Source organism: Cyprinus carpio, chromosome B23 (assembly GCF_018340385.1).
Source record: "Cyprinus carpio isolate SPL01 chromosome B23, ASM1834038v1, whole genome shotgun sequence".
NCBI classification, from domain to species: Eukaryota; Metazoa; Chordata; class Actinopteri; order Cypriniformes; family Cyprinidae; genus Cyprinus; species Cyprinus carpio.
In genome coordinates, this window is record NC_056619.1 from 26,083,545 (window position 1) to 26,102,626 (window position 19,082).

The 19,082-nt window shown below is 33.4% G+C and overlaps 2 protein-coding genes across 2 annotated transcripts in view; both read right to left on the reverse strand.

The window, feature by feature from the left end:
• Positions 1 to 9,824, reverse strand: part of LOC109081505 (F-box/LRR-repeat protein 5-like) — a 22,678-nt gene extending 12,854 nt beyond the window's left edge. The window contains exons 1-2 of the mRNA XM_042750221.1: positions 9,680 to 9,824; positions 2,138 to 2,353 (exon numbers count right to left, since the gene is read on the reverse strand). Coding sequence (XP_042606155.1) covers positions 2,138 to 2,353; positions 9,680 to 9,763 — 300 coding nt within the window. The 5' untranslated portion in view covers positions 9,764 to 9,824. The remainder of the gene's footprint in view (positions 1 to 2,137; positions 2,354 to 9,679) is intronic.
• Positions 9,825 to 11,911: 2,087 nt separating this feature from the next.
• LOC109062158 (synapse-associated protein 1-like) lies at positions 11,912 to 17,624 on the reverse strand. The gene is made up of 10 exons (XM_042750553.1): positions 17,350 to 17,624; positions 16,657 to 16,775; positions 15,197 to 15,263; positions 15,041 to 15,114; positions 14,703 to 14,842; positions 14,581 to 14,659; positions 14,443 to 14,536; positions 13,458 to 13,516; positions 12,641 to 12,767; positions 11,912 to 11,973 (listed from the first exon to the last, which is right to left on the reverse strand). Exons 1-10 carry the CDS (start codon positions 17,471 to 17,473, stop codon positions 11,912 to 11,914), a joined length of 945 nt encoding a protein of 314 aa, XP_042606487.1. The 5' UTR covers positions 17,474 to 17,624.
• Positions 17,625 to 19,082: the final 1,458 nt, after the last annotated feature.

Here is a 19,082-nt window from a genome sequence, read left to right on the forward strand (position 1 = left end):
TTGGGCAAGTTTGGCCTTTTAATTACTTAAAAAATAATAATAATAAATTATAGTATTTTATCTTGATGCCAACTTAAAATATACGTAATAATTGTAAAAGTTTATATTCTTTTATTTTATGTATTATATTTTTTATATCTTTCTTTTTTTTTTTTTTTTTTAAAATGTTTTAGTATTTTGTTGTTTGTTTTTGTCATTTTTGTTAGTTTTTTTAAATGGTTATATAGTAAACAAAATAAAAATAAGATTAACATACATAAAGAATAAAAAAAACAAAAATTAAATGAATAGATTAAAATATTTTTTTTTAAATAACTAAAAACATACATTAAATCAATAAAAGCTTGATTTAAACTAACAAATAAAAACAGAAAATAAAACTTAATCTGAAATAAACAAATAAAGAACTAAATTTAACAAAAATTATAATAATTAACTAAAATATTTGTTTAAATATGTTTATATAGGAAAATAAAAATACAAACAAGATGAAAATTAATAAAGAATAAAACATTAAATATAACTAATTGGATAAGTAGATTAAAAAGACTAAATGAAATTGACAATTGTTTTTTTTATACATTTTAAGTTTGTTATTTTAGTACAGCAGGTTAAACTAAACTAAAATGAGAAACTAACAAACTGAATAAATAGATTAAAATTCATTTTAAAAATGACTAAAATAAATGTAAAACATTTAACATTAAATAAAACAATAACCTTAACCAAAATAAACAAATAAAGATAGATAAATAAAAATAAAATAAATAAAAAATGATTAAAATAAACAATTGACAAAAATACATTTTCTACATGTCTTATGTAGTTTTTATACTTGTTAATGTCAATTTTAGTTTATTTCAGTACACCATAAATTAAGTGACAATGAGAATTGTTGCCTTGCCAAATAGCTGAAATACAATACTTTTTTATACTTTACTCTATTTCAAGTAATCTTTTTTTTTCCACACACACTCACTCTCACTCACACACACTCACACAAACACACTCACTCACACAAACACACTCACTCTCGTACACACACTCGCACACAAACACACTCACTCTCGTACACACACTCAAACTCTCTCGCACGCACACTCTCTCGCACGCACACACTCTCGCACGCACACACTCTCGCACGCACACTCTCTCGCACGTACACTCTCTCGCACGCACACTCTCTCGCACGCACACTCTCTCGCACGCACACACGCGCACAGTCTCTCGCACATGCGCACACACTCTTACACTCTCGCACGCTCTCACACGCACGCACGCTCTCGCACGCACGCTCTCGCACGCACACTCACACACTCTCTCGCACGCACACGCTCTCGCACGCACACGCTCTCGCACGCACACACGCTCTCTCGCGCACGCACTCTCTCTCGCACGCACACACGCGCAGTCTCTCGCACATGCGCACACACTCTTACACTCTCGCACGCTCTCACACGCACGCACGCTCTCGCACGCACACACTCTCGCACACACACACGCTCTCTCGCGCACGCACTCTCTCTCGCACGCACACTCTCTCGCACGCACGCTCACACTCACTCTCGCACGCACACACTCTACGCACACTCTCTCGAAAGTATATTGTATGGAAAGGATATTGCACGCACACGCTCTCGCACGCACACGCTCTCGCACGCACACACTCTCGCACGCACACACGCTCTCTCGCACGCACACGCTCTCGCACGCACACACTCTCGCACACGCGCACGCACACTCTCTCGCACGCACACACGCGCACAGTCTCTCGCACACGCGCACACACTCTCACACGCGCACACACTCTCTCGCACGGACACACTCTCGCACGCACACACTCTCACACACACGCGCACGCACTCTCTCGCACGCACACTCTCTCACACGCACACTCTCTCGCACGCACGCTCACACTCCACTCTCGCACGCACACACTCTTCGCACGCACACACTCTCACACACGCGCACGCACTCTCTTGCACGCACACACGCGCAGTCTCTCGCACACGCGCACACACTCTCACACGCGCACACACTCTCGCACGCACGCACGCACTCTCGCACGCAAGCACACTCGCACGCACACTCGCACACTCTCTCGCACGCACACTCTCTCGCACGCACACACTCTCACCTTGACGCTGCGCAGCCCCTTCTCAAACAGCGACAGCATCTCAGAGAGCTTGTTGTTGGCGTGCACGTGATACACGGTCTGACTGCGCTCCTGCAGCAGCTCCATGATGCACTCGTTCTCGATCTGCTCATGCATCTTGAACTCCTTAAACGTGGCCAGGAGCGACTGCAGAAATGAGCGGAAGTCCCTGTTGTTGGAGAAGTTGGTGTTGGACAGCTGTGGACGGAAACACACCAAACAAAGCCATGAAACATGACACCATAATAATCCAGAACATCTCTCTCATCCGTTTCATATAAAAGATGATCCAGTTACTGACTGTGTACAGTAGAGATCAGAGCCTTATAGACTCAGGCCTAAGAATCAGAGGGACTCTGGCCATTCTGAGGTTATGATATTGAGATTTTATGTATGACTCAGAAATGATTGTAAAATATTGCCATTATACTGGCTATAGTCCTCTCTAGACCAGGGGTTTTCACAGAGGTCTAGGGATGAAAATAATAAATAATAAAAAGATCTAACTGACAAACCAACTTAATGAATAAATAGATTAAAAAAAAAGATAATACAAAATGAACAAAAAAAATAGGGCGAGAGTGGGAATGGGAAGTTTATGAGTATTTAGGTTATAAAGAGGTAACGTGACGCCTACCGCGGGTCTAAACCTGTTACCGTCATCACCGCACAAAAAAAAACAGAAAAAAAAAAAAAAAAAACCTTGGCCTGCACATTTGAATGCCTTCGGCAGAATTCAAATGAGCCATTTTAATCTAGATTAATTCCAAGATTACAGTGAGATTAATCTAGATTAAAAAAATGTATCTATGCCCCTCTAATAGGCTAATAGCATTCAATTTGTATTAACTATTAGGCCTAGAGTACCTGTGTAATGTCTTGTAGCCTATATATTGAATTTCATTTCAATTTTCATTTTACTAAAGCATAAAATACAGGCGGATGACTCATGAGAAAGCCAAAAAAGCAGGACCTCAGTTTTTAATTGCACGTGCTTATTCTGCTTAACACAATTCTCTCACGTGGTTGCGCAGCCGACAATTGCGCATTTAAGCTACTATTCCATCGAAACATTGGCATTTATATGTATAATATATAAATATGTAGACATATAGGCTAAATTAATATAAATATTTAAAAATCTATAATATATATAAATATTTATATTATATATTTTTACATATTTATATTAACTTAGCCTATATCTCATGTGCGCTTTGGTCTCAGTGTGGTTCAAGGCTATAATTTAACGAATGCTATTTAATTTAACAAAGTGTCGCTGCTCACAATACCGTCATTGTTTTTATAAATATTATTTATATTTATCTTTATTATTTATAATTAAAAAACAACCACAATATTGTGAGCAGCGGCACTTTAAATTAAATAGCATTCGTTAAATTATAGCCTTGAACCACACTGAGACCAAAGCGCACACGAGATATAGGCTAAGTTAATATCAATATGTAAAAAATATATAATAATATTTATATATATATTATAGATTTTTAAATATTTATATTAATTTAGCCTATATGTCTACATATTTATATTACTCTAGGCTATATGCCTTCGTTAAATAGCCTTCATTAACCCCTGAGACAAAAAAGCGCACACGTAATATCTATATAAATATTAATATAGCTAAACATGTACAAATATGTAATATAAAATATAAATCATATTAAATATAATTCATATATTATATAAGTAATAAAAAAAACGAATCTGGCTGACTTACTTGGGGGAAAAAAAGAAAAAACATCTACTCCGACCCCCAAGAGAATTCGTGTAGACACAGAGATCAGAAGGTATTTGCAGGAGGAAGCCCTGGATTCCCACGCAGACCCTCTTGTCTGGTGGCGGGACAATAGTGTCCGATTCCCTCTGCTTTCCAAGTAGCCCGAAAATATATGACCATTTGCGCTACAAGCATTCCCTCAGAAAGTGTGTTCAGTGCTGCAGGTAACGTCGTTACGTCTTTCAGGGCCTCCCTTAAACCTGACAAAGTGAACATGCTAGTTTTTCTAGCAAAAAATATGAATGTTCTTATTCTCAATGTGAAATAATAAATTTTATTCTGTTTTATTCTTATTCTTCGTGAAAAAATGTTCTGAAAGATTCCTTAATAAGCTTTGTTCGGGATGTTAAACTACTTTAGGAGCCGTAAGGACTGCCATGGTGAAAACATTATTTGAAATCTCCTTGTGAAATTTGCTAGAGTAGTATGGGTCAGTGTTTTGATTGCAGAAGAGTTCGACAAAGGATAACTAACACATAATAAAACACAACTCCAGGTATGTTTTTGACGAGGATATGACAATGCAAAATGGTTAAAATCTCTAAAAAGTCTATGTTGAATGATAAAGACCCTTTGTTTATAATTTACTTGGGGAAAAAAATGGGCAAAACTAAAATATAAGTACATAAACCCGATTCATCGATTAATCGTAAAAATAATCGACCGATTAATCGATTAGCAAAATAATCGTTAGTTGCAGCCCTAAATAAAAACTTGAACAAAGCAGGCAACTAAAAAATTAATCTAACTGAAAATGATTAAACTTAAAAATGACAAAAATACATTTTAAAAATGATTCAAATTAATAAAGTACTTTGATAAAAAAAAAGATAAAAATAAATAAAAAATTAAATCTAACTGAACATAATTAAAATAAATAAAAACTTAAAAACAAATAAAAAATAGATAAAAATTAAATAACTATGTGGTGTCTTATTTAATATTTTTATTTAATGCCATCTCAGCATCTAGGGCTATTTTTATGGCAAAACCAATTAAAGTATAACAAATACAATAAAAACCAGCAAACAAACACACGTTTTATTACACAAGATTTTTTTTTAATGAAAAATCTAAAAAAATAAATAGAAAAATCTGATTACAACAAACAAATAAATGGAAATACCTAAATAAGACCTAAATACACAAAAATACTAAAATTAATGTAAAAAAAAAAGTTGACAAATAAATAAAATAATAATTAAAATCAACAAATTAAAGTAAATAAATAAAAATTGAATACATAGTACACAACAGTAGAGTACTGTAGTAAATTGATAGAAAAAAAGTAATACTAGAAAATAAATATTTTCCAAATATATATATATAATATATATATATATATATATATATATATATATATATATTAGGGATGTCAACGATTAATCGATGATTGGATTGTTGCCGATTATAGATTTAATCGATTGATGTTTTTGTTTTTTGTTTGGGGTGTTTAATGTTGGGCTGCGTGCGGCTCATGCGCAGAACACGTGAGAGCGGCTGTGAGTGACAGTGACGGTATATATAAGCATCATCATTCATTCACAATGTACAAATTAAGCTTTTAATGTGATTTAAACTTTAAAGTACATTTAAAATAGAAACATCATGAAAGTTCTTCAACATAAAAAGCAATAGAAATGTAGTAACTAAGTCATTTCATCAGGTAACTGTTTCATATCGTGCGCTTTGCAGGGCTGCGGAACACAGGACAGATAGTCTATTCATTACTACAACTTGTTTATTCATTCCTACGACTTATTAATTTGTGGCAACTGTCCATGTTTCATTAATTTTGTTCCCTAAATAACCCATGATTTAAGTGAAATAAGGGAACAAGTTACTAAATCGAACGAATTCTTAATTTATGAAATCTTTAATTTCCCTTCCCGCATGTTTACCAAGAAATGCGAAAACAGTGATTAAAAGTGAAAGATAATAAAATAAACCTGCGAAATTAGAGGGTTAGACTGTGAAGATTTAGGAAAAGAAACAATGCCTATATGTTATTGAATTTGTGGAAATTCGTGACTAAAGGTAAAACCAGAACAAAGCCGCGTAAATGAAGGCTATAGCCTCGAACGGCATCCAGAGGCATCTAACATTTTTCCTATTATTCCTCTAATAAACAAAGCTTTTATACCACACTTGTCATAATCAGAGCTTATAATTTTTAAATAAATAATTGCTGGATTCAAAACAGCGATTAATAGGTGCTGTGACCGACACAATACGTTTTCCCGCAGCATTCAGTGATGTCACTAAACGGTGACGCCATCGTTCACAAGTTTCTGCATGGACCTACAGTAACTAGGGCACAGGTTCATAAGCTCTGGGACAAAATATGATGCGTTAAGGAAAATGTATAGCCTATATAAGTAATAGGCCCAAAATAAAAATGACAATTTGTTTTCATGATTGTTTTTTTTTTTTTTTTTTTAAATATGCGAAATATATCTGACTTCAATAATTAAGATACCGGATTTAAAACAGAAGTGTGGTTGCGCTCCATAAGTTCACGGAAAGAAAAAAAAAAGGATGACAACGCATTCTGTTTGTTTGCTTTATTTTACAAGAGCACAAATCTTCTGTTTTTATTGTGAATGTGCACAAATGAAAGTAAAAACTGTTCTGGAAAAGGTTTATTTTTTTTTTTTTTTTTTTTTATGTCTCAGCTGTTTCGATCGCGCCGGAGCCTGCTGCACACGTATATTCTAGCGATTCAAACTTACATCGCAGTCTGTTCATTATCAAAATAAAATAGTCAACTAAACATTCAAAAGGTTACACTAGTCAGTTTAAATAGACCTTAGCCTATACCGGTTCACTCTGCTGTTATGCCAATGACGTTTTTGCTCATGTGAAGAGAATGATCTTTTCCGTCTATATGCGAATGCGTGTTAAGTACAAAACTAGTTTACGTTATAAATAATAGTTTAACATTCAAATGCATTGCGAATATGGAAGCATTTGGATTTGTGCCGAATGAGACATGAGCAATAACCTCCAAATAAATTTAGCCAAAGCCGCGCTCGCTCGTCCTCGTCTGCACGCGCGCATGTACTGTCACGATCTAATGCACTATATGCCGGATTTTTAAAAACAAATAGGCCTACTGGATCGCAAAAATCTGACATTTTCTAGGACAGAATCTAGCAGGATCAAATTATTGTGAGCAACAGTGTTTTGGTGCAGCAGCGCCGATGTAGCCTTCACTTCATGTGCAGCGCAGTCACATGCGCGCCACAGTTACGTTTGGGATGATTTTATTTTAAATACCATAATGTCAGTTGAAAATATTGCAATTATGTTTTAAAATATAACAACGAGCACCACGAAACCATTTAAAGAGGCGCGTTCAGCGGTATCCGTGCAGGGAAACAGTCAACAAAGTAAAATTACCTCAAAAGTATGGCGCGCTCTCTTCATTTTATGAAATCATCATAATCATATCTATTCATTTTAGAATCCTGCTACTAGCATTTTATTCAGACTAAAACCCCTTTAATTCAAGTGAGAAAGCGTTTTGTGTGTGTGTGTGTGTGTGTGGCTTTTGCACATCCTGTGTTGCCGGTGACTGCGTGCCTGCGCAACAGACACATTTTGCAGCATTATGGTTAACGATTAATCGATTAATTGATCGTTAATTTAAACGACGATCGATCATGGAAATAATTGAAATTTGACATCCCTAATATATATATATACACAGTACAGGTCAAAAGTTTGGAAACATTACTATTTTTAATGTTTTTGAAAGAAGTTTCTTCTGCTCATCAAGCCTGCATTTATTTGATCAAAAATACAGAAAAAAAACAGTAATATTGTGATATATTATTACAATTTAAAATAATTGTGTTTAAATGTATTATACTTTAAATTATCATTTATTTCTGTGATGCAAAGCTGAATTTTTAGGATCATTATCACATGATCCTTTAGAAATCATTCTAATATGATGATTCATTATCAAAGTTGGAAACAGTTCTGCTGCTTAATATTTTTTCAGAACATGTGATACTTTTTTAGGATACTTTGAAAAAAAAAAAAGCTATGTTTTTAAAATATAAATATTTTGTAATAACAATATACACTACTGGTCAGTAATTTGGGGTCAGTAATTTTTTTTTTAATAAAATCAATACTTTTATTCAGCAAGGATGTGTTAAATTGATAAAAAGTGATAGTAAAGAAAATATATTATTAGAATATATATTATTAGAATTTTTTTTTATTTTGAATAAATGCAGTTCTTTTTTAACCTTTTATTCATCAAATATATTAGACAGCAGAACTGTTTCCAACACTCATAATAAATCAGAATATTAGAATGATTTCTAAATGATCATGTGATAGACTGGATGTTACATGTGACACTGAAGGCTGGAGTAATGATGCTGAAAATTCAGCTTTGCATCACAGGAATAAATTATTGTTTTAAAGTATATTCAAATAGAAAACTATTATTTTAAGTTGTAATAATATTTCACAATATTACTGTTTTTTCTGTATTTTTGATCAAATAAATGCAGGCTTGATGAGCAGAAGAAACTTCTTTCAAAAACATTAAAAATAGTAATGTTTCCAAACTTTTGACCTGTACTGTATATATAGCTGCCTTTGTAGGATGGCGGTCCCTCACACGAGGATGATAATATTTATGGCTCTCTAGCATCTAAACGATTGAAAAGCTCTGCTCTAGATGACGGCGTCGACAGTCGATCATTACAAACTCCAATCAGAGGAGCATTAGTGTTATATAACGCTGAATGTGTGTCATGTGTCACAAGAGTTCAGACGCAGTCGACCCTGCAGCTGAGATACGAGAGTGTGTGTGTGTGTGTGTGTGTACTAAACACAACAAACCTACTTACACAGCACACACACAGCACACACACAGACACTCGAGTCATCTTACATAATCAGGGTGTGTGAATGCAGGTTTTAAAGCTACACACCCACTAAAATCCACCGAAAGCATCAGGATCTCCATGCAGAACTGAATCAGACGGAGATGTTTATCTTAAAGCAGGTCACTGCATGACACTTGTCTTCAGTTTAATGTCGTATATGTTCATCTGCAGTGCATGAAGCACATTTAAAGTGCCTGAATCTAGAAATGATGTGACTGCAGATCAGACATACTGAATGTGGCGTAATTCACATCTGTGTTACACATTAATACACAGATAGTTAGAGCTTCATAATGTGTCAGCAAATCAATAAATCGATCAAAAACACACTATGCATTTTCAAAATATCACACTGTGCCATACTTTCAGACACTGCGTATTTCCATATGTCACGTGGGTTAGGAGCAGGTTGAGTGTTTATATTATTATTAGTCAATACAGATGACGTGTTTTAAAGATCTGAGATCAGAAGTTCAGCTCAAATGCTTACGTTATGACGATTCTAGATGTTTATATTGCATTTGATATCGTGTTTTGAACAGATCTGAGATCAGACATTCTTAGTAAACTCTCATAGGTTCTGTCTAAGGATACGAATGGGATAAAATGTGAATAATATCATAAAATAACGATGGAATAAAGTGTTTGTGCTGATCTGAGATCTGACGGTTATCAGACGTTCACGTTAAACGCTGATGTTTGTGTATTAGCCGTCTAGCTAACAACTAGCGCTCCTCAAACACGCCTTTAAACGACTTTAAAAACTCCCTCGGTGGGTAAAATAACACTTTAAAGAGATCAGACACCCACCTTCTCGCTGTAGAGCCCCACCAGCTGCTTCATGCGCCAGTGAGGCCCGGTAAAAACATCCACCTCGTCGGGAAACGGAGCCATCGCGCCTCCATCAGCTCCCACCGCGGACTGCGCGCGGGAGGCCAGATCCTCGGGGAAAACCCCTCGCCACAGACGAGCAACAACACAAAGTAATAAAATAAATACAAATAAAATTAAATAATAAAATTAAATTAAATCCCACCACACAGAAGATAGCAAAAACAAAATAAAATGTAATAAACAAATTTTTTTTAGTGCTGTCAAACGATTGATTGCGTCCAAAAAAAGTTTTTGTTTACATAACATTTGTTTGTGCTGAGTGTATTATACACGAGCATACAGAAAAATATTTACATGTATATATTTATATTCATATTATTCACATTATATATAAATATTTTTAATATATAAACAACATATATTTTAATGTAAACAAAAACTTTTATTTTGGATGCAATTAATCACGATTAATCGTTTGACAGCACTGCAATAATCCGTTTTGATTTTTTAAAGTTTTAGTAATTTTTGTTTTTGACATTTTAGTAGTTCTCCTTTATATGTGTGTGTGTGTTTATAGTTTATTCATTTTTATTTTAGTTATTTTAGTAAAAATGAAAATAAAGCTTTTTTTATCTATGGTTTTAGTTAACTATAATAACCCTGAAATGTATTAGAACAGTGATACAATGTAAACATAACCCTCCACGATATACAAAAAATATACATTAACAACAACAAACAAAAAAACACATAAATAATATTAAAAAGAAAGTTAAAAAATCATTATAGCTACCTGTGCCATAATATATTTATTCATAATGTGTTACAATGCAAAGCACTAGTTTTGTTGTTGTTGTTATTATTATTATTTAAAAATGTTATGTACCTCTTGGGTTTATGGTGATGAGCAAAGGCGAATTCAGCGGACTCCTACAGCACTTGGCAACCCGAGTGACGCCATTACGTCTACGTGCGCAGTGACGTGTTCAAGACGAACAAATGACTTGTAAAAACACATGCGCGCGCCATTAAACGCACAAATGCGTACATGTCATTAAATAACGGGGATATCCATACAGAACAATAATAAAGACACGTTAAATCTTACTTTGTGTACAGTAAAACGTTTCATTTAATTTCCGTTATTATAGTATAAACCGAGTGTACATGTAGCATAGTCTATTAAACTAAACGAGAAACCAGAAAACAGAGAATCTTAAACTTTATTTACTGCAGCAAATTCATGATTATTCATCTTTGAAATAATAAGACAAAAACAAACAGACACAGAGTTATATTAAACCTCTCACCTTACAAACATACGGTTATATTGTATGAATAAACAGGTATGGAATTCAGTTTTATTTCAGATGCTTCACCAAAACCTGCCTTGAGTACAAATATCGACTCATCAATCAAAAACAAATAAAGGAATGACAAGCCATTAAAATGTTTGGCTTCACACCGCAGTGTTTATGCACTCGATATGTGTGCTTTTAGTGTTGAGCACTACAACCGTTCAGTGAATAAAAAGAAATAAAAGATAAATCAGCAGACTACATGTGATTTATGTGTTCTCACGGTCTTAGTTCTGTGCATGTTGGCACCTCACCGAATCCCTCCACTGCTAAACATCACATTTATTAAACATTCTTATAGGAAACCCTGATATTTCAGTCCAGTCAGATTGATGGAATAGTAGAAACGTCCTGCGGATTTCTTCATCTGAGCGCAGCTGTGTGTCCTCCACACCAGAGGAGGCGCCGTCAGTCGTGAGCACCGTCGCGGTTTTCCCGGGGTCACGCCCGTACCCTCGCCTCCGATGCACAAATGCACTCTTCTCGATAGTGTGTCGTTTAAATGGCACTAACTCATTGTTGGCCGCTTACCGAGATCATCTAGCATAGTATGGTAAACCTCATGATCTTATTCGGTCTTAAAGGAAATTGATTTTCACCGAGTCAGACGATTTCCTCACTCACTACAAACATACGTTTATATTGCTGCTAAACATCAATTTTATTGATTCATTCTTCTTTCATCCTGTATGATATTCTGTTCCTCCACACCAGAGGAAGGCGACAAAACGCTTTTCGTCTTGCAGCATCTCCTCAATATCACGGTACAGGATAGTCTATTTGCTTTAGCTGTCGTCAAATCCTTCCTCATCTCCGGTCCCCACATTTGAATACACACGGAAAACCTCAATTAAGAGAAATAGTACTCCTGAAGCTCCTGCTGCAGCTCCTTCTCCCAGTCGGCCGTCTCTTCTGTCGGAGAACGAATGGACAAAACAAGAGAAATATTAAAGATATAATATTTTTATTAATTGTTTTATTTTTAATTTATTTTATTTTATTTTATTTTATTTTAATGTTATTTATTTTTATTTTATTTTTGTTTATTATTCAATTTTATATTAATTTTAGTTTTATTTTATTTTATTTTATAGACTTCTCTATTTCAAAATCCAGCTTAAATTAATTAAAATTAAAATAAAAAAACATTTGAGTTTTAGTTATTGAAGTACTTTAATATAAACTAAAAAAAAAATAAAAAATTATGCTGAAATACAAAAAAAATACAAATAAAACAAAAAGGAAAAAACACACTGCTCTGAGATAAACAAAACATTATTAAAAATTCTCAGCAAAAAAAGAAATAAAAAATCATTATGCAAAAAAGAAGAATCATTACAATGCAAAACATTACTACTGTTATAGTTGTTATAGCATTATCACCCTGGTATTATTAAAAAAAGATGCACACAGAAAAAAAATGTAAAACTTAATAAATAATAAAAAAGACAAAAATTCAATTACATCTATATATTAAATTGAAACAAAAACGGAAGATTTAAAAATGAAAATCTAATTTAAGATTTTAACAAGAACCAGGGTGTTTTTGGTGCACAGCTCCAGCAGTCGTCAAACTCACCGTCTCTCTGATCCAGCACCAGCTGCTCCATCTCCTTCCTCAGATCCTCCTGGTTTATATCGCAGGAGTCAAACGCGTCGCTCACGAACTCAGACACGCCGGGGCTGGTGGAGATGTCCTCGTCCTCCTGCCACACAGAGAACACAGGCTGTGTATTATACACACAGTCCCTTCTAAAACACAATTAAAAAATACACAGAGGATGTCAAGTAACAAGCACAGTAAACGTAACAAAAACCTAAGACAGTTTATTATTAAACAAATTATGTTTAGAAAAATGTTTTTTTGATATTTGATATTGTGTTGTTCCCGAGCGAACTGAAAATGTGTATTGAGCTCATTTAGTGTTTCTGTGTAGCTGCACCTCTTGTCATGATGCCTGTACTATTCTGTTTTACTGATAACTGGCACATCATATCTGGAGCACGCTTACCGACACATTTCAATTAGAGACAAAAACTCGTCAAGTCCAAGCAAACTGTATTTTTGTAAAATGTTACAATGATGCAATCTACTTGATTGCTTGTCTAAAATTTTGAAGGTTTGTTTATATGTGTCCCTGCAGCACAGAAGCAGTCATCAGTAGCACAGGTATTTTTTAGCAATAGACAACAATACATTGTATGAGTCACAATTATACATTTCTCTTTTATGCCAAAAATCATTAGGATATTAAGTAAAGATCATGTTCCATCAAGATATTTTGTAAATTTTCTACCATAAATATATCAAAACTTAATTTTTGATTAGTAATATGCATTGCTAAGAATTCATTTGAACAACTGTAAAGATGATTTTCTCAGTATTTAGACGTTACCTCGCTGCTCTTGGCTTTAGCGCTGATGGCCACAGGCGGTGTCTTCGGTCTGATGGTCTCTGTGAGCAGGAACACACACACGTTTAGGAGTCTAAACCATGACTTTACTATTTATGACGAGTGTCAAAATCCATCCACAGCCTTATGAATGAATATCCAACAATTCATGATTTGAAACGAGTAAATATTGTGTAGATTTCAAATAAACTGCTAGAGCTTTTTGTGTAGATTTCATTTCCTTCATATTTCATTATATTGTGTCAATGTTATGAGATTCTGTTATAGTTAGTATTATTATTAATACACTTAATTAATTAGCTTCTATCTTAACATTTTTAGGAATTTTGTCCTTTTTAATAGCTTTTTTATTTTATTTTTACTTTCATGAGTTATTTTTACAGTAATTCATTTTGTTGCAGGGTTATTATTGCTACCTAAAACTAAAACATAAAAAATAAAAAAAATAAATCATTTTTAAGATTTAAACATGAATTGAAATATAATGAAAATAAAAAACCTTAAAACTTATTTTATTTTTATTTATTGCCAAGGCAATATTTCAAAAAAAAAAAATTTTTTAGTATTAAGTAGTAAAATAACTAAAAAGTAATAAACCAAAACATAATAAAAATATAGATATATTGAAAAAAAATAAATAAATAAATAAATAGACAACAAAATTAATAAAACATTAGCTAAAATTAGATTGAAAACAGAAAATATTAAAATAACATTTTTCAAAAAGTTAACAAAAACAATATTAGTAATACTGAGGATACTAAAACAACAGTTTTTTGTATTTTTGCATTTTTATTAGTTTTTTTTAAATGTCTACTTAGCTTTTATTCATTAATATTTCAGTTTTAGTTTATTTTAGTACACTAAATGAAAACGAGAGTATTTAAAGTATGTTTAGTTTTATTTCAGTATTCTATGTTAGTTTCTTGTGCTGGATTGTGAAGGATCATGTTTTAGAGTTAAACACCTGAGGTGTCCTCGTTCAGCGGCGGCGCGGCGCTCTTCTCCTCTTCTCTCCTGTCAGCCGCCTGTTGTTGAGCCTTGTTATCTTTTTGTTTATGCTGCTGCTTTATCGGGGGAGCGGTGAGGTGGAAATAGTTCCTGCAGACTGCTTGATGAGAGAGTCGTGGTTGAAGTAGTTCCTCCAGAACACGTCCACACACACGGACTCAGACTCATCTGCTCTCACAGTGCAGTGAACAGGGCTTTAACGGAGCCGACTCTCACTGTTTGGGGACGAGGTCGAAGCGCATCCTGTTGAGCAGCTCGTCCTCCTGCAGCATCACCAGAGCCACGGCGTACATCTGCTCGAAGTCGAACTGGAACTGCACTCCGGCCGGAGGGTCGCGCAGGAAGTTCCTCTTGTCCTGAGAATCAGTCATTATATGATTATTGCTGTCTATGAAAGAAAGGCGGAGAAAATAGCCCAGGTTTCCAGAACGCGAAAAGCACCTAAACGATGGCAGCAAGAACACAAGCTGTTATGAAGGGCACAGGAGGCCATTTTTGTTATTATGACAGCTGGGCTAATATGTTTTCATAGTGTACTAATGATTTCAGCTCACGGCGGATAACGCCAGTATCTGCTGCTGGATGGTCTCCTCCTCGGTGTATCCGACCCACGGCGGCACCGCGGCGTCTGGAGACCAGAGAGTCAGAAAATACATAAACACATCAAAAGATTTCCCTTTAAAAGAGCTGTACGGAGTTTATGTCTATACCTGATTTCCTCGCATTCTTCTCCTGGACAAACTTTTCCTGCTCCTTCTGAAAATCTCCCAAAATGGTCTGAAAGAGGATTGAGTCAGAGATGCTATAATCTGAATCAGGGTTATTATTATTAACTAGAACTGATACATAAATATATATAATAAATAATAAATATGGACATCTAGGAACAAACAGTCACAGACAGACAGACAACAAAATTACTCCGATTTTTACTCACATTAATGTGAGAATAGAAAAATACAATCTAAAACTAACAAATTAAAATAAAAGTCTAAAAATAAAAAAAAGATTAAACTTTAAATAAACTAAAAAATGGATCACACTAAAATTAAAAAAGAAAATATTAATTTAAAAAAATATTAATAAAAGTATAAAAATAAAAAAAAGATTAAACTTCAAATAAACTAAAAAATGAATCACACTAAAATTAAAAAAGAAAATATTAATTTAAAAAATATTAATAAAAGTATAAAAATAAAAAGATTAAACTTTAAATAAACTAAAAAAAATGAATCACACTAAAATTAAAAAAGAAAATATAAATTAATAAAAAAATTAATATTAATATAAGAATAAAAATAAAAAGATTATTATTTTTATAAACTAAAAAATGAATCACACTAAAATGAAAAAAGAAAATATACATTTAAAAATATTAATAAAAGTATAAAAATGAAAAAAAAAGATTAAACTTTAAATAAACTAAAAAATGAATCACACTAAAATGAAAAAAGAAAATGTAAATTTAAAAATATTAATAAAAGTATAAAAATGAAAAAAAAAGATTAAACTTTAAATAAACAATGAATCACACTAAAATTAAAAAAGAAAATACAAATTTAAAAATATTAATAAAAGTATTAAAATAAAAAAGATTAAACTTTAAATAAACTAAAAAAAAAAATCACACTAAAATGAAAAAGGAAATATAAATTTAAAAAATATTAATAAAAGTATAAAAATAAAAGAAGATTAAACTTCAAATAAACTAAAAAATGAATCACACTAAAATTAAAAAAAGAAAATATAAATTTAAAAATATCAATAAAAGTGACAAAAAACACACAACAAAATTACTAAAACGTATAAAATATTAACAAAAATATACAAAAGTAAATCAATGATACTTAAATAAAACTAAAACTAAATAAAACATTTAAAATCTAAGTAAAATGCTTTCCATCTAGACAGTGAGAATAATAAACATTTTAAATTCAAGCTTAAAAATGAACCAAAATAAATAAATTAAAATATATATTTATTTTGTATTATTAATGGTAATGACACAAGATGAATCGTCACTCTTAAATCTAACATGAAAAAATCTAAGGTTTAGTTATAAGTTGTCTGATACTCCTTTAATCCCCAGTTGGTCATACATCATGCCTTCAGGATTTCAAACAAGCATGCATTAGTCGTGGAAGCGAAGCTCTCTGTGAGGATGAAGCACCTTGTCGATGATGCCGTCGATGTTGCTCTCCTCCACCGTCTTCTTGATGCTGTGTGCCGTCTCCGCCACAGACTCAGAGATCTTCTTCCCGGCGCTGCTCGCAAACTTCAGAATGAAGCCTGACGGAGAAATTAAACTCTGCATCAAACACACACAACAAGACCATTCTCCGAGCACAGACTCATGTCTACAACTCCTGCACATGAAGAGCAACGTGTGTCTATCTGTCTATCCATCACTTTATATAGCTATTATCATAACCCTCACAAAACCTGCTGTATGATATTATCAGCTCGTATATAAGTGTCTCTGGAGCACAGAAACAGTCAGAAGTAGCTCAGGTTTATTTGTAGCAATAGACAGCATACATTATATGGGTCATAAAATATCATTAGGATATAATTATTAAGTAAAGATCATGTTCCACTGAGATATTTAGTAAGTAAATATATCACAGGTTAATTTTTGATCAGTAATAGCATTGCTAAGAATTCATTTGGAGGACTTTAAAGGCGATTTTCTCAGTATTTAGATGTTTTTGGGCTGTCCTAAACATCGACGGAAAGCTCGTTTGTTCCGCATGTCCTCCTGTTGATGTGTGTGTGTGTGTGTGTGTGTGTGTGTGTGTGTGTGTGTGTGTGTGTGTGTGTGTGTGTGTGTTGATGTGTGTGTGTGTGTGTGTGTGTGTGTCACCGCTGAGTCCTGAGGCCTGCTGCTGTGTTTCTTCGCTCTCCGTGTTGATGTTTTTCTCCTGTTTGTCTGTTTTCTCTTCTTCATCGGGCTCTGCGCCCAGCCATGAGCTCCAGCTCTTAAACATGGTCTGCTCGTGTCTCCGCGGTCAATTTAACGACGTCTGCTGGTTTTAATCAGGAGAACTTCACTCCATGATTCGCATCTGCGATGGGCCACATCAACAAACAACAACAACAGCAGCAGCAGCTGCAGCAGAGCGCTTCCGGTGTCTAACACGCAGCAGCGCTCCGCAGCGCCCCCTGCAGCGCGGGAGGAACGGCACTTTAACACTGACGCTTCGCTTCTGATTGGCGTTTGATGATTTGTTGACTGCTTTTAATATTTACACTTTCGATTAAATATTTCTAAGTGCTTGTAAAAGCTGTTTTATGCATGTTTGGAGGAGTTTTCATTGCACTTACACCGTTCTGACCAGCAGGCGTCGCCGCTTCGGAATCACTGAATCGTTTCGCGAAGCAATCGGTTCAATTGATTCAAAGCTTCAAATCGTTTCTCTGCGAATTTTTAACTTAAACAGTGATTGGTGAAGTGTTTGCTTTTTTGTACACACACATACAGAATATATTTTGAAAATATTTGCATGTATATATTTATATTAATATCATTTATATAATATATAAATATATTTAATACATAAGCGTAACATATTTTTCTTAAATGTATACATGCATGTGTATTTATATATACATAATAAATATACACACACATTATGTAAACAAACACTTTTATTTTATTATATGCAATTAATCGTGATTAATAGTTTGACTGCATGCACTGCAGTATATAATATATTTAAAAAAATGGTCATAAGATGGTTTTTCCATATATACAATGCATCTGTGCACTATCTTATCTAATTTGTATATTAATGTATTCTTGGGGCAACATGTGATGTAAAAAGTGTAATAATTGGCAAGATTTTCATAATAATATCTAATATTTCATGGGAATATTGATATATATATATATATATTATATATATATATATATATATATATATATATATATATATATATATATATATATATATATGTTTTTTTTTTCCCTTATGCATTTGTTGTGTCTCACAAAATGTGTAATAAACATGTTTTAAATAAACGTTTTATTTAATGCTTTATATCATTTTTTTGTTTTGTTGATTTTATGATTTTTATTTTTTGTTTGTTTAATTTATAATAATTAAGATGGAGTTATGAGTTAATTATAAAGAAGTTTTTTGTTTTTTATTTTTTGTTTTTTTTTTGAAGTTTTTATGTGTTGTATTTAAAATTCTAAAATAATAAAAATCCATAAACTGACATTAAAAGACATATCCTGCTTATATTAAAATCCCATCCACTGATTCAAAACCTTGAGTATTTCTAAAGAGATGAACAGAAATGTGTTTATATGCATGATATCTCTCATCATCATCATCTATAACACGAGTAGATATGATTCAGCATCTGAAGTCTCTCGATGAATACTGCAGCTCTTCTTCATGCGTCTCAGTTTCTCTGCTACCATCATATACATGTGTTTAGGCTTTCTGTGTGTGTGTGTGTGTCTTCCCAAAAGAATCCTATCAGGACATATACAGTACATTCTAGTACGGAGTTGTTGTTTTTAGCTCTGTTAAATGAAGAATACTTCTGAGATTATGTAAACATTGTTTCGTTTTTTATATATATATA